Consider the following 26,664-nt stretch of genomic DNA (forward strand, 5'->3'; position numbering starts at 1 on the left):
ATTCATATAGAATCTGACAATTTGTGTATCGTTACACCTGTTCTCCCAGGTGATTCTTCTGCGTATCATTCAACATGTGCGCAGCATACAGTCGCATTAGGTTAATCCATCTCCTTATTCCCTGCTGGTATAAATAGGGAGTGAGGCCAGGGCGGCTAGGTGGTGTAGTGGACAAGTCACTCGCCACCAGTGTGGAGACGCTAGGATTCGCGTGTTCGAATCCAGCTCTCCACATTGTTTTTCAGTTTGGCTGGTCGTCCGCAGTAATACACATTGGCCGTATTACGGGGAGGGAAAACTGAAGGGTGGGGATCGAACGTTGTGAACAAGCGACTCCTACAAGTCGGTTGGTGCGCCTGCGCAGTAAAATCAGGAAGTGTCGGGGGCAGCGTGAGCCTCCCACGCGTTACTCCTCGACACTGAGAGAACGAGCTGCGCAGGTGAAAAGATGCGACTGCTGTTACCTCAAGTACCGGAGGGGACTTGTGCTATGTATGACTTAGTCCACATTGCAGCCGGCTTGTGGGAGGCAAGAAACAGCGTTCGTGACAGGGGAGGGTTGAATTGGATGATACGAAATTGGGATGGGAGAAAATATGGAAAAATGGGAGAAAAAGTGGATCAAAAAAAAAAAAATAGGGAGTGAGGCCCTCTAGTGGACAGGAGGCCTGTGACATCCGACATGGACGGCAGCATAACTCACCAGTTGCTTGACCTTCTCCACCTCCTCGTGGGTCTTGTTCCTCTCTATGAGGAGGACCGGGGTCAGCTCCTGACCCTGCTGACCCGGGGGCTGTGTGGCCTCCTCCATTGCTGCTGCCGCCTCCATCTCTCTCTCCTTCTGGGCCAGTCTGGCCAGTTGCTCCTGTACCAAGGCCTGCTCACGCTCAAACCTACAAACAGGAGAATAGACAAAGACTGTGGAACATTGTACTGGATGTGTCTACTCTGTGCTGTGTGTACCATGTGGTGGGGTTTTCTGTTGTGGTTACAGAGGTGTCTTTCTCTACAAGTCCCAAGTGAAGTATCAATTTATTTGACCACAAGTCTCAAGTCAAGTCACAAGTCTTCAAATCTTCAAATCTCAGCTGAAACGTACAATACTACTCTATGATACAGCTAGCCTGAAACATACAATACTACTCTATGATACAGCTCGCCTAAAACATACTACCCTATCATGCAGCTAGCCTGAACCATACAATACTACTCTATGAAACAGCTAGCCTGAACCATACAATACTAATCTATGAAACAGCTAGCCTGAAACATACAATACTACTCTATGAAACAGCTAGCCTGAAACATACAATACTACTCTATGATACAGCTAGCCTGAAACATACAATACTACTCTATGATACAGCTAGCCTGAACCATACAATACTACTCTATGAAACAGCTAGCCTGAAACAGCTAGCCTGAAACATACAATACTACTCTATGAAACAGCTAGCCTGAACCATACAATACTACTCTATGAAACAGCTAGCCTGAAACATACAATACTACTCTATGATACAGCTAGCCTGAACCATACAATACTACTCTATGAAACAGCTAGCCTGAAACATACAATACTACTCTATGAAACAGCTAGCCTGAAACATACAATACTACTCTATTATACAGCTAGCCTGAAACATACAATACTACTCTATGAAACAGCTAGCCTGAAACATACAATACTACTCTATGAAACAGCTAGCCTGAACCATACAATACTACTCTATAAAACAGCTAGCCTGAACCATACAATACTACTCTATGATACAGCTAGCCTGAAACATACAATACTACTCTATGAAACAGCTAGCCTGAACCATACAATACTACTCTATGAAACAGCTAGCCTGAAACATACAATACTACTCTATGAAACAGCTAGCCTGAAACATACAATACTACTCTATGATACAGCTAGCCTGAAACATACAATACTACTCTATGATACAGCTAGCCTGAACCATACAATACTACTCTATGAAACAGCTAGCCTGAAACATACAATACTACTCTATGAAACAGCTAGCCTGAACCATACAATACTACTCTATGAAACAGCTAGCCTGAAACATACAATACTACTCTATGATACAGCTAGCCTGAACCATACAATACTACTCTATGAAACAGCTAGCCTGAAACATACAATACTACTCTATTATACAGCTAGCCTGAAACATACAATACTACTCTATGAAACAGCTAGCCTGAAACATACAATACTACTCTATGAAACAGCTAGCCTGAAACATACAATACTACTCTATGAAACAGCTAGCCTGACACACACAATACTACTCTATGATACAGCTAGCCTGAAACATACAATACTACTCTATGAAACAGCTAGCCTGAACCATACAATACTACTCTAGGAAACAGCTAGCCTGAAACATACAATACTACTCTATGAAACAGCTAGCCTGAAACATACAATACTACTCTATGAAACGGCTAGCCTGAAACATACAATACTACTCTATGAAACAGCTAGCCTGAACCATACAATACTACTCTATGATACAGCTAGCCTGAACCATACAATACTACTCTATTAAACAGCTAGCCTGAAACATACAATACTACTCTATGATACAGCTAGCCTGAAACATACAATACTACTCTATGAAACAGCTAGCCTGAACCATACAATACTACTCTATGAAACAGCTAGCCTGAACCATACAATACTACTCTATGATACAGCTAGCCTGAAACATACAATACTACTCTATGATACAGCTAGCCTGAAACATACAATACTACTCTATGAAACAGCTAGCCTGAAACATACAATACTACTCTATGATACAGCTAGCCTGAAACATACAATACTACTCTATGATACAGCTAGCCTGAAACATACAATACTACTCTATGATACAGCTAGCCTGAAACATACAATACTACTCTATGAAACAGCTAGCCTGAACCATACAATACTACTCTATGAAACAGCTAGCCTGAAACATACAATACTACTCTATTATACAGCTACCCTGAAACATACAATACTACTCTATGATACAGCTAGCCTGAAACATACAATACTACTCTATGAAACAGCTAGCCTGAAACATACAATACTACTCTATGATACAGCTAGCCTGAAACATACAATACTACTCTATGAAACAGCTAGCCTGAAACATACAATACTACTCTATGAAACAGCTAGCCTGAAACATACAATACTACTCTATGAAACAGCTAGCCTGAAACATACAATACTACTCTATGAAACAGCTAGCCTGAAACATACAATACTACTCTATGAAACAGCTAGCCTGAAACATACAATACTACTATATGAAACAGCTAGCCTGAAACATACAATACTACTCTATGAAACAGCTAGCCTGACACACACAATACTACTCTATGATACAGCTAGCCTGAAACATACAATACTACTCTATGAAACAGCTAGCCTGAACCATACAATACTACTCTAGGAAACAGCTAGCCTGAAACATACAATACTACTCTATGAAACAGCTAGCCTGAAACATACAATACTACTCTATGAAACGGCTAGCCTGAAACATACAATACTACTCTATGAAACAGCTAGCCTGAACCATACAATACTACTCTATGAAACAGCTAGCCTGAAACATACAATACTACTCTATGAAACAGCTAGCCTGAACCATACAATACTACTCTATGAAACAGCTAGCCTGAAACATACAATACTACTCTATGAAACAGCTAGCCTGAAACATACAATACTACTCTATGATACAGCTAGCCTGAAACATACAATACTACTCTATGATACAGCTAGCCTGAACCATACAATACTACTCTATGAAACAGCTAGCCTGAAACATACAATACTACTCTATGAAACAGCTAGCCTGAACCATACAATACTACTCTATGAAACAGCTAGCCTGAAACATACAATACTACTCTATGATACAGCTAGCCTGAACCATACAATACTACTCTATGAAACAGCTAGCCTGAAACATACAATACTACTCTATTATACAGCTAGCCTGAAACATACAATACTACTCTATGAAACAGCTAGCCTGAAACATACAATACTACTCTATGAAACAGCTAGCCTGAAACATACAATACTACTCTATGAAACAGCTAGCCTGACACACACAATACTACTCTATGATACAGCTAGCCTGAAACATACAATACTACTCTATGAAACAGCTAGCCTGAACCATACAATACTACTCTAGGAAACAGCTAGCCTGAAACATACAATACTACTCTATGAAACAGCTAGCCTGAAACATACAATACTACTCTATGAAACGGCTAGCCTGAAACATACAATACTACTCTATGAAACAGCTAGCCTGAACCATACAATACTACTCTATGATACAGCTAGCCTGAACCATACAATACTACTCTATGAAACAGCTAGCCTGAAACATACAATACTACTCTATGATACAGCTAGCCTGAAACATACAATACTACTCTATGAAACAGCTAGCCTGAACTGTTAGTCTACTATAAATAAACACGACGTTTATCTTCTGTTAACTTGGTTTATTTGATCAACTTGCAAACACCAATACAGAGCCATTAACGAACAGTGGACCTCATGCTCGTGGTCGACACAGACTAACTGCGCATGCGTTTCACAGCCTCCAGAGGGCAACCTAGATTACCGTATAGCCAGTAGTATACAGGCAAAGAGATTACATGTTAACAATCTCATTCTATCTTTTTAAAGAAATAAACAAAACAAAAATAACATTACCTTGCATGAATCATAAAACAATCACACAGTGACTTAAAACAAAAATGTTTAAATTCCCTGAGTATTAAACATAAATTTGGGAAACATTTTTAGAAACAAATACATAAACAAAAATGTTTTCAATGTTCCATTTCAAACAAACACTTTAACCCAGATCCCATTGTCCTTCACCGAGTGCTTTTAAGAGCACAAGAGCCGAAGCTCCCTTTTTTGTGAGACAGTCAGCGAGCTGAGATTTTGTGTCTGACCAACGCACCTGCCTGATGCGCTTGTTCTGAATGAGCTCCTTAATGCTACTGATTTCCAACCTGAGTCTCTTTTCTGTGACTTGTTTCGTGGACTTGAGCGCATCGAACAGAGAGTGATTATCGGTCACACAGATTACAGGGAGTGTATTCAGTCCAGCATTTCCAGTAGTGAGCTCAGAAAATAGTGTGGCTAGAAAAATTGCATTGTCTACCCCATCTGACATGGCAAGGGTTTCGCCTGCAAGGGTACTGCGAACCACACGTCTGATTTTCTTTGAATGCCAACAGAGGGGGGAAAACGTCCCTCTTTCTCCCATAAGTATTATAAAAGTACCTCCCTGTGTACCTCCGTCTGGGAGGTTTCCAAATGAAGCATCACTGAAAACTATCAAGTTCAGAGCATCACTGTTTCCCAGAGCCTGAAACATACAATACTACTCTATGAAACAGCTAGCCTGAAACATACAATACTACTCTATGATACAGCTAGCCTGAAACATACAATACTACTCTATGAAACGGCTAGCCTGAAACATACAATACTACTCTATGAAACAGCTAGCCTGAACCATACAATACTACTCTATGAAACAGCTAGCCTGAAACATACAATACTACTCTATGATACAGCTAGCCTGAAACATACAATACTACTCTATGATACAGCTAGCCTGAAACATACAATACTACTCTATGAAACAGCTCGCCTAAAACATACTACCCTATCATGCAGCTAGCCTGAAACATACAATACTACTCTATGAAACAGCTAGCCTGAACCATACAATACTACTCTATGAAACAGCTAGCCTGAACCATACAATACTACTCTATGATACAGCTAGCCTGAAACATACAATAGAATAGATCTTTATTTGTCATTGTTGGTACAACGAAAATTTGTTAGGAACATCACCACTGGCATACAAACATAAGATATAGCATGTGCAAAATAATAATGTCAATAATAATAGTAATATAGTAATAAAGTATCAATGTCCCAATGTCCTCAATATATAACATACCATCATTGTCCCAAGTGCATTTAGTGCTAGTGCAAATAAATTAATAAATATAAATATTTCAGTCCAGTGAGTTAATGGAAGGAGGGGGGGGGGGGGGGCGTTGACTTGCAAAGGATGAAATATTGTATAGTGCAGCAATGCAAGTCCGGTTCACAGTTATTGTTGTAATGTGGGAGTGGGAGTTATGTCACCGGGGGGTGGGATGCGGGGGGGGGGCAAGTTGATGTCCGTCATTGAGCATCCTGACAGCCCGTGGGTAGAGGCTGTTGGTCAGTCTGCTGGTTCCGGACTGGATGGATCTGTACCTTCGACCAGAGGGCAGCAGTTGAAAGAGATGGTTTGCTGGGTGGTACTGGTCTTGTAAAATATTATGTATACGCCGTAGGCAGCGGGAGGTAAAGACTGTGGCGATATCTGGGAGGCTAGCTCCAGTGATCCTCCTCGCAGCCTTGACCACTCTGTGGAGGGCCTCCTTCTCTGCCCTGGTGCAGCTAGTAAACCACACCAGTAGTCCTATACACAGACTGGATTGTGTTCCGCGACACAGATAACATTAATGCCTACACGGAGACAGTGCTGGACTATGTTTGTACTAGGGTGAAAGAAACAATCCCCACTACCAAAATGAAAGTTTACCCAAATCAAAAACCCTGGGTAGACAAATCCGTCCGTGAAGCTCTGAGAGAGCGCACCAAAGCATACAATGACGGCCTAGTGGCAGGCAACATGAATGACCACAAGGTGGCGCGACACAACGTAAGGAGGACAGTGTCAGAGGCCAAACGGCGCTACAGGGATAAAATTGAACTCCAGTTTGAACAAGCTGACTCTAGAGCTATGTGGCAGGGGCTCAAAACGATGACAGACTACAAAGGCGCCTCCCTCAAACTGAACAGTGACATCTCCTTAGCAAACGACCTCAATACCTTCTATGCGAGGTTTGATGCTGGTAATAACAACACCAGCTCACAAGCCTCGGCAATGGGGGGGGGGGGGGGTCGGCTGCTGATGGAGGCGCAGTGTTCAGGGTAACAGAGCATGAGGTGAGGCGGACCTTTAAAAAAGTGAATATCAGGAAGGCAGCAGGTCCGGACGGCATCCCCGGCCGCGTCCTAAAAGTCTGTGCCGACCAACTGGCCCCAGTATTCACTGACATATTTAACCTGTCCTTAGAACAGGCTGTCATCCCCACCTGCCTGAAGAAGTCCACTATTATCCCTGTACCCAAAAAATCCAAGCCTGCTTGCCTCAACGACTACCGCCCTGTAGCTCTCACCTCCATAGCCATGAAGTGCTTTGAGAAGCTAGTAAAGGGCTACATCTGCTCCTCCCTCCCCATCAACATGGACCCCCTGCAATTTGCATACCGCCCCAACAGGTCCACGGAGGACGCCATATCCCATGTGCTGCACACAGCAGCATCACACCTGGACAAGAGGCAGGGGAACTATGTGAGAATGCTATTCATCGACTACAGCTCGGCATTCAATACCATAGTCCCCTCCATACTCATAGCCAAGCTCAGGGACCTGGGCTTGGGCTATGACCTCTGCCAGTGGGTCTTGGACTTCCTGACTGGCAGACCCCAGGTGGTGAGAGCAGGCAACTGCACCTCCTCATCCATCACCCTCAACATAGGGGCCCCCCAGGGCTGTGTTCTGAGTCCCCTCCTCTACTCCCTGTACACACACGACTGTGTGGCTCAGCGGAGTAGCAATACAATCGTCAAATTTGCTGACGACACAGTGGTGGTGGGCCTGATCTCTGCCAACGACGAGAGGGCCTACCTGGAAGAGGTCAAGGTCCTGGCGGGATGGTGCCAGGAAAACAGCCTCTCCCTGAACGTCAGCAAAACAAAGGAGATGATTGTGGACTTCAGGAGGTCGGGGGTCAAGGACTACAGCCCCCTCAGCATCGACGGGGCACCGGTTGAGAGAGTCAACAGCTTCAAGTACCTCGGAGCCTACATATCCGAGGACTTGACATGGACCACACACATTAACAGTGTGGTGAAGAAGGCACGACAACGCCTCTACTTCCTCAGGCGCCTAAGGAAGTTCCAAGTCAGCCAGAAGATCCTTAAGAACTTCTACTCATGTACAATAGAGAGCATCTTGACCGGCAACATCACCTCCTGGTTTGGGAATAGCACTGCAAAAGACCGAAGCAGACTACAAAGAGTGACACGTTCAGCCGAACGCACAATTGGAGGGGGGCTCCCCACCCTCCAGAACATTTACTACAAGCGTTGCAAGGGCAAGGCTAAGAGAATCATTAAAGACTCCAGTCACCCGAACAACTGCCTCTTCGAACTGCTGCGGTCAGGCAAGCGATACAGGAGTCTCAAGGCGAGCACAGAAAGACTCAGAAGTAGCTTCTATCCCCAGGCCATCAGGCTGCTAAACGAACAATGAATGAACACTACACAACAACAACCACCAAACGCACATAGCACACACATCCACACGCACACACTCACTTTAAACAAACACACTGTAGCACCCACTCCACACACTTTATAGCACACACCCACTTTAAACAAACACACTGTAGCACCCACTCCCCACACTTTATATTTATGGATGAAGGATTGCACTACAACTCGTACACCTTACTGTAAATTGTACCTAAAATTGTACCTCATCCCATTTCTGCTTTGCACTAGATAGTACTGTACATTAGTACACTGCATAGTATTGTGTATTGTATATTATATGGTAACTCAGAACATTGTACATATGTCTATACCGAACACTGTGACCTCATTTTCTTCTTCTAAATTCATGCTATATTATGTTATTATGTTATTTGATACTATCTTGTCTAGCACAGTCTCTGGAGCGTAACAGTAAGAAGCATTTTGTATGAAAGTATTCTGTACTTCTGTATGACAACTATTAAAGAACTTGAACTTGAACTTGATACTCAGTCAATACTATGTATGATACAGCTAGCCTGACACACACACACACACACACACACACACACACACACACACACACACACACACACACACACACACACACACACACACACACACACACACACACACACACACACACACACGGTAGTGCAATGTCGGAGGTCTAGTCTATGGTGGATTAGGGGACAATGCAGCAGTATTATACTAGACCCTTCTGAATTGTCAAGGTTCAAGCCTAGAGCACGATTACTAGCAAAACACAGCAAAATATAATAGCTGGTATGAAACACAGTGAAATGTAATAGCTGGTATGAAACACAGTGAAATGTAATAGCTGGTATGAAACAGTGAAATTGAATAGCTGGTATGAAACACAGTGAAATATAATATCTGGTATGACAGTGAAATATGATATCTGGTATGAGACAGTGAAATGTAATATCTGGTATGAAACAGTGAAATGTAATATCTGGTATGTGACAGTGAAATATAATAGCTGGTATGAGACAGTGAAATATAATATCTGGTATGTGACAGTGAAATGTAATATCTGGTATGTGACAGTGAAATGTAATAGCTGGTATGAGACAGTGAAATATAATATCTGGTATGTGACAGTGAAATGTAATATCTGGTATGAAACAGTGAAATATAATAGCTGGTATGAAACAGTGAAATATGATATCTGGTATGACACAGTGAAATATAATAGCTGGTATGAAACAGTGAAATATAATAGCTGGTATGAAACAGTGAAATATGATATCTGGTATGAAACTGTGAAATATGATAGCTGGTATGAAACAGTGAAATATAATAGCTGGTATGAAACAGTGAAATATTATATCTGGTATGAAACAGTGAAATATAATAGCTGGTATGAAACAGTGAAATGTAATAGCTGGTGTGAAACACATATGACGTGCTGGTGGGCCCTGCAGTAGCATGGAGACATGGGTGTTGACGAAACAGATTATGTCACCAGTGTACCGTAAATCAGAGACACGGTGTTGCTCTCTCAACATGTATACATCACCAGCCAGGCTGTATACATTACAGTCAAGTATCTGAATAGTTTTTTTAATTTTTTATTATTATCTTTTCCCCCCCTCCTTTTTCCGATTTTTCTCCCATCCCACTGTTAGTCGTTATGCCAATTCCCAACCCCTTTCCTGGTTGTTGCGCACTCCCCCTTACTGTTGGTCCGGGAGGCCGGAGACTGTCACATGCTTTCCTCCGACGCATGTGCAGCCAGCCGGCAGCCAGCCTGGCAGCGCAGATTCTCACCGGGAGAGTGTAACGTGTAGAAGGGCACCCTACCTCCCTCCAGATCCTACCCTCGCTGTGCAGGCACCCCGACCGAACTGTAGGGGTTGCTGTCCACAACGCCCAGGACCCACCCATCAGCTGTCCCACCCCTAACACTGCCAATTGTGTTAGTATGAACGACCAGCCAAGCTGATAGCTGGATTCGAACCCAGCGTCTCCAGCGTTGATGGCGAGCGCCTTGCCCACTACACCACCTAGCCGCCCCAAGTATCTGAATAGTTAACTACACAGGTTATCAACTACGCTCAATAGCTCTGAGCTCAACTGAAAATCCTGTAAATTGTCTATACGAGCTCATACTTCATCATAAATGTGTGTCCAGTGAGAGGAAAATGCATTCATATCTCAAGGAGGGTATAACTCATATTTCACAGCGATCTCTACACAAAATATATATATATATATATATATATATATATATATATATATATATATATATATATATATATATATATATATATATATATATATATATATATATATATAATATAATATATAATATATAATAAGAGTCTGTAGTTCAGTAGAGGTCTGCTCTCCTCTGGGTGACGTCATCAAGCACCAGCAGAGTTTCTCGAGACACGGAACACATTGGTAAGTTTTATGTCAGATTACCACACATCCTCATCACAACAGAACAGTGGTGTGTAAAGTACTTGAAAGCCACACTTGAGTAAAAGTAAAGATATCGTACTTGATTTTGGCAAGGGCACATATTTGTTTATATCAAATATATATACTAGTTTTTCTTTTCAACCTCCTACCACATTTAGTCTATTGTCCTAAAAATATAGGCTATTCTGTTGACATTGTTGTCAACGTTTATCAAATCATTTTTTTTTACCTTTAGGCACTGTTGGAAAATAAAATGAGCTCTCCAGGGTGCTGAACCATAAAATGTATCCCTTTGACTGACGAACCAAAGAACACCCTTAAGCCCCTTTCTCTGTAGCTTCAATGATATTCAATTGACATATTAAAACCATAATAACATGTATGTTTATCCAGTTTTGATGTTTTTTTTATCTGGTATATGTCAAGATCTGCTCAAAGAGCTTGGAGAAAATAGACCAGATGCTATAACTTTATTACATTTAATTAGATTTAATTAAATGTAGGCAGTAGTGTTCCAGGCAGAACAGCAGGGACCACCCAAACATATAGGTTTTCCTGTTTGGAGCCCCAGAGATATTTGTAATCATTTTTGGAACATAAAATGAGCTCTCCAAGGCGCTGAACCATAACATGTTCAGAACCTCTAGCAATGTTCGAATATTAACCTCTTCTGGGCTTAAGAGCTCACACAAACATTACATGGCCTTGTGAAGCCAGAGCCCCATTCATTATCTATGGAGCAACCATGGCCAATAAATGACTGAACTGTCCTGGGGCACAGAAAGAACACGTGTGAATTCTTAAATGGGTGGCATTCCCCTTTAAAAACAGAGGGTTAAAATGTGTGACCATGTTCACCTACTTCTTGCGCATCTCCTCCTGGATTTCCACGACAGAGGGCCCCGTTGGCTTCGGACCTGTCAATCAAAAGGGACAGGTGGATAAACGCCATGGATAAACGCTAACCAGCCAGTGGTGACCTGTGTATAGCGCTTTATGGGGAAGATGAGAATGTTCCACTGTGGCGTTTATGTAGTAAGATACCCAACGCTTTACACCATCACAGACATTTGCGTTCCGTGTACCTAGAACCGCTTTAAAAAGATGTCCTTAATGTCCTTGTTAGGATTTCATATGCTGTGTGATTTTATATATATATATATATATATATATATATATATATATATATATATATATATATATATATATATATTAGTGCTGTCAATAGATTACATTTTTTTTACTAATTAATCTCACAATTTTCTGTAATTAATCTAGATTAAAAATCGCATTTTTCTATTTAAGACCGAAGCTTGTAACAGATATTTACTTGAGTAAAATCATGGAATTAATGTAAAATCAACACAAAGAAAGTATATTTAGATTCAAAGACTATTTTAATAGCTTTCTTTGAATACAGTTTCTCTCCTGTGAAATACAAATGTTCAACAAAACCATCAACATTGACTCAGCTAGACCTCTTTCTTTTTTTTATCCACTTTTTCTCCCCATTTTCAATTTTTTTCCCCCATCCCAATTTCGTATATCCAATTCTTCCCTCCCCTGTCTTGAACGTTGCTAGACTATGCCTCCCACAGGTCGGTTGTAGTGAGGACAGAAGCCTTGCATCACGTGTCCCCTCCGGTACACGAGGAGGCAGCCTGTCGCATCTTTTCACCGCAGCAGCTCGAACTCTCAGTGGCGAGGAGTAACGCGTGGGAGGCTCATGCTGCCTCCGTAACTTCCTGCTTCCGTCGCACCGGCGTCACCAAACCGACCTGTAGGAGTCGCTGTCCATGTCAAATCCCCACCCACCAGCTTTCCCACCCTCTAACACTTGCTAATTGTGTTAGTATGAACGACCGGCCAGCCGGTAGCATCGCAGAGAGCTGGGCTCGAACCCAGCGTCTCCTGCGTTAGAGGCTAGCGCTTTGCCCACTGCGCCAATCAGCCGCCCTTCAGCTAGACCTCTTTCTTATATCCACGGTGCTAATGGGAATAAAAACAACCCAGGCCTATGTTAAAGGGGAACTATTTTACTATTCCTAGCACTATTTGGGCAACTTTAAACAATTCCTGTCAGTCTATTGAAGACATCTGTACGTTTAAAACAAAAAAAATGCATTGGTTTATATTTCTAATCAAGTACTCAAACCCATCATTTTTCAGCCACAAGAAATCAGGCTGTTATGGCCTGGCTCCGCCCATAAGCACTTTGAGTGACAGTCAGTCGAGAGAGAGAGAGAGAGAGAGAGAGAGAGAGAGAGAGAGAGAGAGAGAGAGAGAGAGAGAGAGAGAGAGAGAGAGAGAGAGAGAGAGAGAGAGAGAGAGAGAGAGAGAGAGCGAGCGAGAGAGAGAGAGAGAGAGAGAGAGAGAGAGAGAGAGAGAGAGAGAGAGAGAGAGAGAGAAAAAAAAGTGTAAACACTCTGCGTGTCCTCCCGGTCCTCCCGGGAGAGGGAGCCGGGAGGACACGCAGAGTGTTACAGTTCTCTCTCTCTCGGTTCGGGAGCATGGGCTGTAGCGCAGCACGGTGGTGGACTTCCTCGAGAGGGAGACACGCAGAGCGTTTACAGTTCTCTCTCGGTTCGGGAGCATGAGCTGTAGCGCAGCACGGTGGTGGACTTCCTCGAGAGGGAGACACGCAGAGCGTTTACAGTTCTCTCTCGGTTCGGGAGCATGAGCTGTAGCGCAGCACGGTGGTGGACTTCCTCGAGAGGGAGAGGGAGACACGCAGAGCGTTTACAGTTCTCTGCTTCTCTCGCTCTCGCTCGGCGGGCAGCTAGAGGGGGCGGGTGTTATTATGCAAATACGCTTACGCACCATATGACGTCCCATATAGGCACATTTTCAGATGACTCACTTGAGGGAGGGACATTATTGTGAGGGGAGAATTGGAAGAATGCGCCAAATCGAGAATTAGAGACATAGATCCTATTACTATAAGTCCACATAGCTAGAAAATAACCCTAAACACTGGAAAAGGTCATTTATAAGATAGTTCCCCTTTAAAGTGCAGAATGGCTTAGAGCAGTGATTCCCAACCTGGGGTCCGCGGACCCCTGGGGGTCTGCCAGGGGGCGCAGGGGGTCCGCCAGACCACAGATGATTTGAGGTCTTTTTTTTTTTTTTTTTTTTTTATCATCAGAAGCATGAATAGTCTCTCCACTACAATAAAAAAATAAAGATAAATAAATAAACATCTAGACATGATTTTTGAATGTTAACAGTAGGCTACCGGGTAGCCGCTAAAACGCGAATCAGTTGACTGTATCACTTTCTGTAGCTAGCCTAGCACGCTAGTTAACTTTCTCGGCTCGTCTGCAGTCAGCCGCCAGAGGCGAAAATGTGTGACAAACGAAAAGGAGATGATGGCAGCTCATCTGCAAAAAAAGTTAGGACCTACAGCAATCGCGAAAATTACATCACCATGGGCTTCACTGAGGGACCAGACAAACGACCTGAGTGTGTGATTTGTGGAGAAAAGTTGGCAAACTCGAGCCTGAAGCCCAGCAAGCTGAAGAGACATCAGGCGTCTAAGCACCCAGAAACCGTTGGGAAGGATCCAGACTTTTTTCGGAGGAAAGAACAGTCTCTCAAGGCGAACAAGCCTGTTGATGTTAGAGTAGCGTGGAGCAGGGGTGGCAGTGATTTACAGAAGGCTACCGAAGCTAGGGCTGGGCGATATAACGATAACGATAAATATCGCGATATATTTTAATAATCGATATTGAATATCGAAATTAAAAAAAAATCGTTTTTTTTTTTCTTTTTTACCTGCAACAGGGCAGTTTTAAAACCAGAGACAGTGGACAGACTTGTCTTTCTTGCCTGCAACTTAAAGTAATGGCTTTGCTTGTCCAAATGACAATACTGACCAAATTCAGATTTCTTTTTCTCTTGTCCATTTCTTTTGTTTGCTTTCTAATTTAAAATACATTTTGAAACCGTCTGTACACAGTAGGCTATGTGTGCTAGCAGAACTAGACTCCAGTCACGAGTCACAGTGCACATGTGCGGTGGTTTGTCCACCAAAAAAGCGCCAAAAGATCGAAAATAAACTAGCAGAGCCAGAACTGTTCAACTCCTCTGGAGCCACAGCCAGCAGAGAAGCCGGTTTACTTTAGCTTTTAAACCAGCTGCAGCCTGAGAACTGGAGTGTGAGGGGATGTAACACTAAAGATGGCGGCAATGACAAAGAATTGCTGCAAAATAAACATACATCTGTTGTTAAAAATAAAATAAAAATGTTTCACGATATGATTTTTTTCCATATCGCCCAGCCCTAACCGAAGCCTCCTTTGAGTGTTCGCTTTTAATTGCAAAAGCAAAGAAACCGCACAATATTGGCGAGCAGCTCATCAAACCAGCCTGCATCAAAATGGTTTAGAAACTGTGCGGCCCACAGGTGGTGGATAAACTAAAATCAGTACCACTCTCGAACAATGTAGTGAAATACCGAATTGATAAGATGTCAAGTGATTGCGAGCAGCAGCTGTCAGAAAAGCTTAGAGAGGGTCCATTTGCCATACAACTTGATGAAACTACAACTGTCGCAGACGAGGCTGTGCTCATCGTTTATGTGCAATATATTGAAAATGAGGATCTGAAGCAGGACATTCTCATGTCAGTCAACCTTACTACCACCACTCGAGGTGAGGATATTTTTACTGCAGTGGATTCTTACTTCATTCAACATAAATGCAAACCGTTCACCATTAGGGCCTGATTTGAGAGGATGAATACAGGATTTGAATATTGGCCAACATTTTGAAATACATAAGGTGCAAGATTAGATTTGTTGATTGAAGGCACAAGTCAAAGAAGCATAGTGGGTCTAATTATGATGCATATGCCTGTGTATAAGCAGTTTGTTATTAAAATGACAAAAAAAGGTATTAAACCCAGCTAGGACAGATTCTCTCTGCTACTGATTGGAATTTCCTGTCTCATATTTAGTTTAATTTGTTGCATTGATTTGTTCCATAAATGCAAACCGTTCACCATTAGGGACTGATTTGAGAGGATGAATACAGGATTTGAATATTGGCCAAACATTTTGAAATGCATATGGTGCAAGATGAGATTTGTTGATTGAAGGCACAAGTTAAAGAAGCATAGTGGGTCTAATTGTGATGCATATGCCTGTGTATAAGCAGTTTGTTATTAAAATGACAAAAAAAAGGTATTAAACCCAGCTAGGACAGATTCTCTCTGCTACTGATTGGAATTTCCTGTCTCATATTTAGTTTAATTTGTTGCATTGATTTGTTCCATAAATGCAAACCGTTCACCATTAGGGCCTGATTTGAGAGGATGAATACAGCATTTGAATATTGGCCAAACATTTTGAAATGCATATGGTGCAAGATGAGATTTGTTGATTGAAGGCACAAGTCAAAGAAGCATAGTGGGTCTAATTGTGATGCATATGCCTGTGTATAAGCAGTTTGTTATTAAAATGAAAAAAAAAAAAATATTTTATGGTATCTTATTAGGAGGGGGTCCGCGAATTTCATCAGAGATGTTTGGGGGTCCCTGGGGGGAAAAAGGTTGGGAACCACTGGCTTAGAGGACGATAATGTCTTGTATGAACTACCAGTAATATAAATCATATTAACAACAAAAATGTGTTCCATCATATATATATTTTTTATCCACTTTTTCTCCTTATTTTTCTATTTTTCTCCCATCCCAATTTCGCCTCGCCAATTCTCCCTTCAATAGACATGTCGCTAAACCACGCCCCAAATAGAATTTGTCCAATCATATCACAGAAAAAAATCCTAGCTTGGAGAATAGTCGGACAAGAGAAAACCCATTTGTGGCGCATCAAACCAGACGGCTGTGATCGAAACCACTGTGAATAGTTCAGTTTATATGTTATTATCTACCTAATATCCGATGGTGAAACGCTGTGCGTGGGGTACCTGTAATTCGGACACCAGGTACCCTGAAAGACTGGATGGAGGAGTATATTTCATACCTTTTCCGAAGCCCAAACGAAGAAATGCAAGCGATGGATTCTGTTGTGTCGTCGACCACATACACAACTGAATGTGAAGACCATTACCAAGGACACTTATGTTTGCTCAAAGGTAAGGTCAATTCATAAAGACATAATATTTGACGGCATGTATTAGAAACGTCGACCAAACTATTAAACTGCATCATAACGTTAGCCTTCTGTATCATAACGTTAGCCTTCTGTATCATAACGTTAGCTTTCTGCATCATAACGTTAGCCTTCTGTATCATAACGTTAGCTTTCTGTATCATAACGTTAGCTTTCTGTATCATAACGTTAGCTTTCTGCATCATAACATAAGCTTTCTGCATCATAACGTTAGCTTTCTGCATCATAACGTTAGCCTTCTGTATCATAACGTTAGCTTTCTGCATCATAACGTTAGCCTTATGTATCATAACATGCTTTCTGCATCATAACGTTAGCTTTCTGCATCATAACGTTAGCTTTCTGTATCATAACGTTAGCTTTCTGTATCATAACATTAGCGTATACTCAACAGAATACTAATAACATGAATACTACTACATGCACTAAGAATGCTCAATGCACTTCAGATGCCATAGTGCCACTTGAAACCAGTAACAACAGGGACAACGATGTAAATAAGTCCTGGACTTTTCGTTTTATCCCTGACAAGGCAAATACAAATGTTGATCTGTCTAAGTTGTTATGTTTGTTGTCAATAAAATCCACTTTGAGCTGCATTTTATGTATGAAAGAACCTCTATTATTATTATTATGATTATTATTATGATCCGTCTATGCTTAGCTAATACTCAGCTTTTTGTGTTTTTTTTCACAGAATGAGGTGTGCTGGAGATGTTACTGCCCTCACAGAGACGACACAGGTCAACCCAAGACAGGACATGAGTGACAATGAAAGAGGTCTGATTTATGTTTTTGGACTAAAGTGAGCATCATGGAATGTGTGCAGCTTTACAATCATGTCATTGATGAACTGAATAATATCCCTCTCTCCTCATTCACCTCTCCCCCTCATCCCTCTCTCCTCATTCACCTCTCCCCCTCATCCCTCTCCCCTTATCCATCACCCCTCTCTCCTCCCCTCTTACTCCAGATGAGGAGTGCCGGCCTGTGGCTCCCCCAATGGAAGGTGGACATTACTAGAAAGCTAAACAGAATGCTTAATAGGAATGTTAGAGGTTCTAGAAGATGCTACTATGACATCATCACCAACGTTCCAGAATGATCGGGCAGCACTAAGGTTCTAGAATGTACTGCCATGACATCATCACACACGTTCCAGAATGTTCGGGCGGCACAAATTTTCTAGAATGTTCCTAACAATAGGCCCGTGGGTGAATCAACATGTTTCTCCTTCCAAGGGTCATCAATAAGCACAGCAAATGTTGTGACTATGACTAACGGGTCAGGAGATTGACAATGTGCATCCAGCGATAACATTTTAATTTGATTTGTGAACTATGGGTCTGGGGTTGGGACAAAATCAATTTTTTTTGTGATCCACTTTTTTCTCCCATTTTCTATATTTTCTCCCATCCCAATTTCGTATGATCCAATTCAACCCTCCCCTGTCACGGACGCTGTTTCTTGCCTCCCACAAGCCGGCTGCAATGTGGACTAAGTCATACATAGCACAAGTCCCCTCCGGTACTTGAGGTAACAGCAGTCGCATCTTTTCACCTGCGCAGCTCGATCTCTCAGTGGCGAGGAGTAACGCGTGGGAGGCTCACGCTGCCCCTGACACTTCCTGATTCTACTGCGCAGGCGCACCAACCGACCTGTAGGAGTCGCTGTCCACAACGCCCAATCCCCACCCATCAGTTTCCCACACCCTAATACGGCCAATGTGTATTAGTACGGACGACCAGCTAAACTGAAAGCAAATGTGGAGCGCTGGGCTCGAACTGACGAGCCCAGCGTCTCCAGCATTTTGTGGCGAGCGCCTTGCCCACTACGCCACGTAGCCGCCCCGGACAAAATCAATTTTAAGCCTCGTCACAGCATTCATTTGGCTACAAGAATATAATGTTAAATTACCATAGATGTATCACAACACATGATATTGTTCGCTATTCCAGTTTATATCGTACATCCATTTGTGTAACTGTAAATCCATGTATATTTATTGTATATATTAAAAATAGTGGCTATTTATGTACACTTTAGTTGTGGGTTTTCTTTTCTAATCAGTGATCTATCTTGAGAATGTGTTGTATATGCATTTATTTATATTTATATTAAATATAACTTATACTTAGTGTTATAAGAAAAGCTATGTCCTGTACCCATATACTGTGATTTACAGGTATTTTGGTAAATGGTAAATGGCTGTATTTATATAGCGCTTTTATCCAAAGCGCTTTACAATTTGTTTCTCACATCTTACCCATTCACTCACACATTCACACACCGACAGTGGAGGCAACCATGCAAGGTGCCAACCTGCTCATCAGTGTCTTGCTCAAGGACACTTCGACACGCTGCCCGGGAGGAGCGAGAATCAAACCGGGAACCTCCGGATTACCAGACGACTGCTCTACTTCCAAGCCACTGTCGCCCCCTATTAGGTCTATTTTATTATTAGGTATTTTTACTTTGGTCTCTATCACTATACATTTATAGTTAGTGTAATCAATAATTTGACCTGATGTACACTAGAATGTGCAGCATACCATTCTCTGACGTCTCACCCCTTTATGGAGGAGGATTGTTGGCAAGTGACAGCTCTCACTTTTTTCCTCATTCTAGTGACACAACTGTCGGGTCTAGCTCGTATACTGCATTGGACCACTAAACTAAATGTATCAGCAATAGTAGTAATCATGGATTATCGTCATATTTCTTGTAATCTTCAATCAAGTCAACTGTAAGTAATGCTTGAGACGTTATCTAGCTAATGCTTGCATCACCATGGAGGTCTAAGGTAAATGTGTATCTCATGAACGTACTTTTCCACTGCATATTGTAACCCTCTCTGTCTGCTTCTAGATGAAATATTTGTGTTATCTTTAAAAAACAGGTCTATTACCTGCTGTGGTAAATCTCCAGCGGCCTAGCCCCTTTCCTGACTGTGAAGCAAGGCTTGCATCACAGTCAGGAAAGGGGCTGCCTGCAGCCATCGTCAACAAGAGTCATTCACGGTCGGCTTTGTGTCCAAGTTTTCAAAGGGGGCGTGGCTTAGCGATAGGTCTATTCTCCCCTCCCCTGTCTCGAACGTTGCTAGACTATGCCTCCCACTGGTCGGCTGCAGTGAGGACCAAGCCTTGCATCACGTGTCCCCTCCGGTACACGAGGAGGCAGCTGTCGCATCTTTTCACCTGTACAGCGCAATCTCTCAGTAGCGAGGAGTAACGCGTGGGAGGCTCACGCTGCCCCCGTTACTTCCTGATTCTGCTGTACAGGCGCACCAACCGACCTGTAGGAGTCGCTGTCCACAACGTCCAATCCCCACCCACCAGCTTTCCCACCCCTAACACTTCCAATTGTGTTAGTATGAACGACCAGCCAAGCTGGTAGCAACGGCGAGAGCTGGGCTCGAACCCAGCATCTCCTGCGTTAGTGGCGAGCGCCTTGCCCACTGCGCCACTTAGCCACCCTCCATCAGATTATTTTCAAAAAAGAGCATGAGTCAATGCAAAAAAAGAACAAGCAAATATACTGCTGAAAGTTCAGAACGTTGAAAAATGTTTACTCCATAGATTAATCTAGAATAAAAAAAATGAACGCTTTAACTCATTTAAATTAATCTCCAAAATTAAAGCATTAACTTTGACAGCCCTAATATATATATATATTTTGTTGTGCTTATTTCTGCATGTACTCAGCCCATGACCGAGAGAGTAAGATCACTCAGTGATCGAGGGCTTATTCTAGTTTTCCTCCAATCATGACGGTCACATTGTTGACACCAGGGAGATGCTTGCCTGTTGTCCAGAGTAGCATGTGGTGTATTGGTTCAACTATGAGTCCAACACGAGCACACAGGCGACGGCCCCACAAAGACAGGTACTTGGTAACAGCAGATACTGATTACCGGTACTCTGAATCGGTATCACCAGTGACAAAATGGTATTGGTGCCTCCCTACACTGATTCAGAGTGTGGTTTTTAAAGTCCAAATCAGCCAGTCTGGCAATACATTAGTACTAGCTTATTCATTGATAATAGAGCAAGTCTCTCTGTGTAGGCTGTAATACAGTGTTGATGGCAACCCATCACAATATAACCCCCCTTGTCAAATGCCTACATGTTCAGCGTTTAATTTCAAACCTTTATTTAAACTCAAAATGCAACTGGGCGGCTGGGTGGCGCAGCGGACATTGCGCTCGTCACCAACGCAAGAGACACCGGTCTCGAATCCGGCTGTCAGCGTTGCCTCCGGCTTGGGCCGGCCGTCATACTGACTCAATTGGCAGAGCCAGCGGGAGGGGAGTCGATGGGTGGTAGTCTGGTTGTTGTAAACAGCGACTACTACAGGTCGGTCAGGGTGCCTGCACAGCAAAAGACAGGAGATGGCAGGGGCAGTGTGAGCCTCCCACACGTTACACCTCGCCAATGAGAGTCCGCGCTGGCAGGTAAAAAGAAGTGGCTGGCTGCCTCCACATGTATCAGAGGGGACATGTGATGGGCTTCTACCCTCCCTACGACCGGCCAGTGGGGGGCACATGCGAGCAATGATCAGGACAAGGGAGGGAGAATTAGCACGAGAGGAAATTGGGATGGGAGAAAAATCACAGAAAAAGGAGGAGAAAAAGTAGGTAAAAAAAAAACCCAAAATGCAACTGGTTTCCCTCGCGTCGAGTGTACATACAGAGATATAACATCACAGCATATAAGATCATAACAATAAGACAACGCAAAACGCAAGGATAACAAATCAACTAAAACTTGTACAACTTGATTGACAAAGGTTATATGCATGCCTCTGAGGGCTATGGGAGGGGGGGAAGAAAGACAATTCCCCAAGGGGATCAACAAATTACCACAAACTAGACACTATGTCCCCCTGCCATCGTCACTGCATATAACCCAATGACTGATTGAAACTTTTATTAACAGATTGCAGAATGGATACAATACAGTACGGCTCAATACAACAACTGCTAAGAGGATTGCAGACCAGAAAAAAGACGTTTGTCTTCTTTACATCAGGGTCCTCCATTTTCAATTCATCAAGACATTTGTAAATTATGACACACATCATGACCTAGGCTACAAATGACCTGTGTGTAGAGAGGGTCCCTCCTATAATAAGAACATACATGATGGTGGCGGCTGGCGGCTGTCAGATGGAGGCGGAGGAGGGGGCTTGGTGGCAGCAGCCCGCTGGGCTTCTCTCATCCGCCGCAGCACATCCTCAGAGAGCTGCACAGGAAGTTGAAGACACACACACACACACACACACACACACACCGGGTCACACAAGGTCCACCGATTATGGCAATGGCAACATGAGTTCTTCGGTCACAGTCAGTTACATAGTTGGCATCCCGCCTACGGGGACGTTGAGCTAAAGTTGTGTGTGCAGTACCAGTTATAGGATTGATTGATTGAAAACTTTATTAACAGATTGCAGAATGGGTACAATACAGTACACAATACACACAATTGTTAAGAGGGGATGCTTGCAGACCAGAGAAAGACTTTCGTCTTGTTTACATCAGGGTCCCCCATTTTCAATTCATCATAACATATATAATAACATACATGACATACAGATAGACAGTACTGCTACATCTATATTTATGACATACCAGATTTGCAAATACAGTACACAGAAACATGTTGCATCATATACGGATTATAAGATATTAACACCTTATTTTCTACCTTGACCGATGTCAAGTCTGTGACTGCAGTGCCGTTCACTAATATTAGCCTAACGTTGGACACAAATACCCCCCACAACACCCCCGGTATGGTAGTAGGCAGTAGCGACTAGCGAGGCGCACTGCTAGCCGGGGTGAACCAGGACGCGGCCGGGTTCATCCGAGGACATGGGAACAGTGACGCTCAAGTGCGCACCGCAATTTGCATTTTGTGATACGAATATGCACCTAAAAAAAAAAAAAAAAAAATACACAATCACCCCCTCACATGATGTATTATGGCGTTGTTACATTCCAAATTTCGTCCCGAAGATTTTGACCAATAATACCTTCACTCCTTGGATGACAGTGACCTTCTCCTCCTCGTCCAGTCCGAACGACACTTTCCGCGGCGCGCTTCCATTGCCTCCCATTATTATTATGTTGTCCCCCTGCTGTGAATTTCACCAGTCTTGGAAGATTGAATAATAATAATAATAGTTTACTGTCCCGCCGTCTCGACAGCACTATATAGGAGTGAGACAGGGAGACCGGTAGGAGAGATACTCTCCAATAAAGGTCAGTGTAGCTCCAGGCGCCACAGAGTGTCCTCAACCCGTATAGGTTGGATAAAGAAATACGGACCCAATTACAGTTTATCACGCATCATAGCGGGGCATTGATTGGGGCTGCTGGGAAATGTAGTCTTGAAGTCCTCCTTATCTTCAAATGCAAACAACTACTACTGTATAACCTTTACTTGTCAGTACACAAAATAGCAAGAAACATACATTTAGGATTTGTCTAATGCCGGTCACATGTCCATGGCACATGATAGTTTTTTTTTTAGGATTGCAGTACCTGCAGGCACCAGCAGGTGGAGGCCTACCCTAAAATAAATCGATACAGCTACAACGAGAATGAAATAAATAAGCATGGTTTAATATGCGGCCCATGGAATGCTCAACATGTGATTGATTGATTGATTGAAAAGTTTATTAACAGATTGCAGAATGGGTACAGTACAGTACAGCTCAATACATACAATTGTTAAGAGGATGCAGACCTGAGAAAGACTTTCGTCTTGTTTCCATCAGGGTCCCCCATTGGGGGGGTTGGGTACGTTGGAATACTGACAAAGCCATGCTTGGTCTTTATTGTACAACTGGGTTAGGACATTTGTAGGGGCCAGTTTTGAATTGCAGTCTCCCGTAGGTGTTCTTTGAGAGTGTTTTTGAAGGTGGGTAGTGATTCACATTCCTTTACAGCTTTGGGTAGGGCGTTCCACATTGTTGTGGCATAATTGCGAAACGTGTTTAGTCCCTTGTTTGAGCCGAATCTGGGTTTTACATGATTTGTGGAGCTCCCTCTGGTGTTGTGATCGTGGTATTCACTGACCTTTGGGAAGTATTTTGACATGTACATGGGTACCTTGGTCGTGTAGTGTATCTTGTAGATGTAGACCAGGCCCATTGCAAGTTGCTGTACTCTGTCATCTACTCTAAGCTCTATGTTTACCAGAGAGGAGATCCGGTACAAGAATCGAGTTCGTTGATTGACTTTTTTTTATTACATTGGATGCCATTTTGTCACAGGAAAGATTAGCCTCTAGGATGGAACCCAGGTAGGTAATTTCATCTTTCCTTGTGACAATATTGTCACCCACTGTAACTGAGAAGCCATCGGTCTTGCTGAGTTTGTTATTTGAACCGAAGAGAATGGACTCTGTTTTGCCCATGTGTAATGATAGTTTGTTGTCGGCGAGCCATATGCAGATTTTGCCTAGTTCCGAGCTGAGGGTTTTTTCAACCTGTAACTTGTTCTTGTCAGAGACCAGCAGGGCTGAGTCGTCCGCAAACAGGAACAAGTTGCAGTCACAAGCTGACGACATGTCATTTGCAGAAATTAGGAAGAGTAGTGGTCCTAGTATGCTTATTGTGGAACACCACAGTTCACTGTGAGGGGGGGGGGGGGGATAGGGTACCGTTTACCTCCACCATCTGTTCTCTCCCCTCCTGGTAGGATTGTATCCAGCTCACTGATAAACTATCAAAACCAATTGCTTTTAGCTTGTCAATCAGAATGGTGTGATTGACAGTGTCGAAGGCCTTTTGTAGGTCTAGCATGACCATGCCGCAGTATTTGCCCGCGTCCACCTCTTGCTTGATGTGGTCATTCAAATAGAGAAGGCATGTGTCAGTGGAGTGGGATGTTCTGAAGCCAGATTGGAATTCGTAGATTAGATTTTTATCCGCAAGGTACTTTTCGACCTGTTCGTATACAATTTTTTCCATGACTTTCGAGATGGATGTAAGGATGTCACATTATCGTGGGTTGGATATTCTACAAACAATGCTGTTGAGATCAGATCTGTGTAGGATTGTTAGTAACTGTCTAACTGTACATATGGCTGTTTACACTAGTAACTGTTTACATGCATATATTTGTCTCCACCAGTGACTGTCTAGTTGCATATATATCTGTTCCCACTAGAGGGCGCTCTAGGCGGAGCCACCCAGGTACACCACCTTGTGGCGAGTATAAAAGAAAACGTATACTCCCACTTCGTTCTCTCCCCCCATGCCTCTCAGAGAGAGGAGACCTGTATGTTACTGCTGCTTTCCATGTGAATAAAAAGGAACAATGCCAGTTAAGGCTCAAGATAGAAACCATGCCTCTTGACCACATTATTGTCGCCCTATAGTCGAATTCTGTTAACAGGTTATGGGCCCAGATAACGCCGGAGCGAAATAGTGTAGCAAGCTTAGCTGAAGTATAGGCTAAGATAGCGCCGGGAACACCGCGTGGCTAGACGCTAGGCCAACAAGAGCAAAAGCTAAGCATACCATTAACCCTTTCTCCGCCAATAACGTCATACGACGGGTTTCAAGTTTATGCGAATTCTTCCAATAACGGCGTACGACGTGATTTTGATCATAATTTCATATTTTCGCCATGGTATTCATATTTCACTCACGGAGCCTTGTCGGATGCTGTGTGAGCCAGCACAACTCTGCAACGCTTCAATACTGCCACCTGGTGGCTGATCGGCGAGTTGCAACCGGAAGTGGATCTCTTGTGATCCTGGTGTGTCTCCCTATTCCGTCCGGCCACTCGTTTATCGTCGCGGGACTCAATACACACACCGTGGATATGGATCTTTGCCATAACTCAATAATCTACATGATTTGGGTGTGTATTAGTAATATACAAACCGGAAATGGATCGCCTCGATCCCCACCACATAACTGGGATCTGTTTGCTCCACTCTCATCGCCCAACGGTACGAGGAGACTGACGTTTTCAGCGTTTTTGTTTATCATTTTCGATACAAACTGCTCTGATCAATATATCACCCATACTACATAAATCATTTAACGTCGGTCACGGAATTATAAACACCCCCCCCCCCCTCCGTTCACCCGCGCATGATCAGTCATAACGTTTAGGACCATGTACAGTTGAAATTTTTAATATAGCGTGCATCGGTATCAAACGGCATTTGATAATCTAATATATGCATTTATGTCTATATCTCACATTCTAGGAAATACTGCAGAAAACGATAAAAACATATTTATACTCTAGACGGTATTTTCGTATGAATGTGTGAATGAAAAAGTAAAACGTTCCTACATCCTGAACAATAGATAATCGATGTTGAATGGGCCATAGTAATGTCAATTTAGCAATACAATTAAAAAAGTTATAGCCCTGCAAAGAAGGTGAACAGCTCCATAGACTTACAGTACTGGCAGAGAATGGTATAAGATGATCAAAGTGGTGGCAGGGAATGGGTTAACGAAGAGGATGGAAAACAAGAGAAGAGACAAATGGCCGACATTCAATGGAAAAGCGGAGAACTATGAGCTCTGGGAAAAGCGCATGCTGTGCTGCATGCACGGGGCGGGGCTGAAGGAGACGATCCAGGCGGCCCCTACCGGAGAACTGACAG

The 26,664-nt window shown here is 42.9% G+C and overlaps 1 protein-coding gene across 1 annotated transcript; it reads right to left on the minus strand.

Annotated features, from left to right (window-relative positions):
* Positions 1 to 652: 652 nt before the first annotated feature.
* LOC311229568 (MICOS complex subunit mic25-a-like) lies at positions 653 to 23,346 on the minus strand (the record flags this gene model as incomplete). The annotated part of the gene is made up of 4 exons (XM_084315644.1): positions 23,060 to 23,346; positions 22,164 to 22,266; positions 11,753 to 11,807; positions 653 to 893 (listed from the first exon to the last, which is right to left on the minus strand). The coding sequence occupies exons 1-4, from the start codon at positions 23,141 to 23,143 to the stop codon at positions 653 to 655; spliced, it is 483 nt and encodes a 160-aa protein (XP_084171770.1). The 5' UTR covers positions 23,144 to 23,346.
* Positions 23,347 to 26,664: the final 3,318 nt, after the last annotated feature.

Source organism: Notolepis coatsorum (genome assembly GCF_963971535.1).
Source record: "Notolepis coatsorum genome assembly, chromosome: 6".
In the NCBI taxonomy this organism is placed as follows: domain Eukaryota; kingdom Metazoa; phylum Chordata; class Actinopteri; order Aulopiformes; family Paralepididae; genus Notolepis; species Notolepis coatsorum.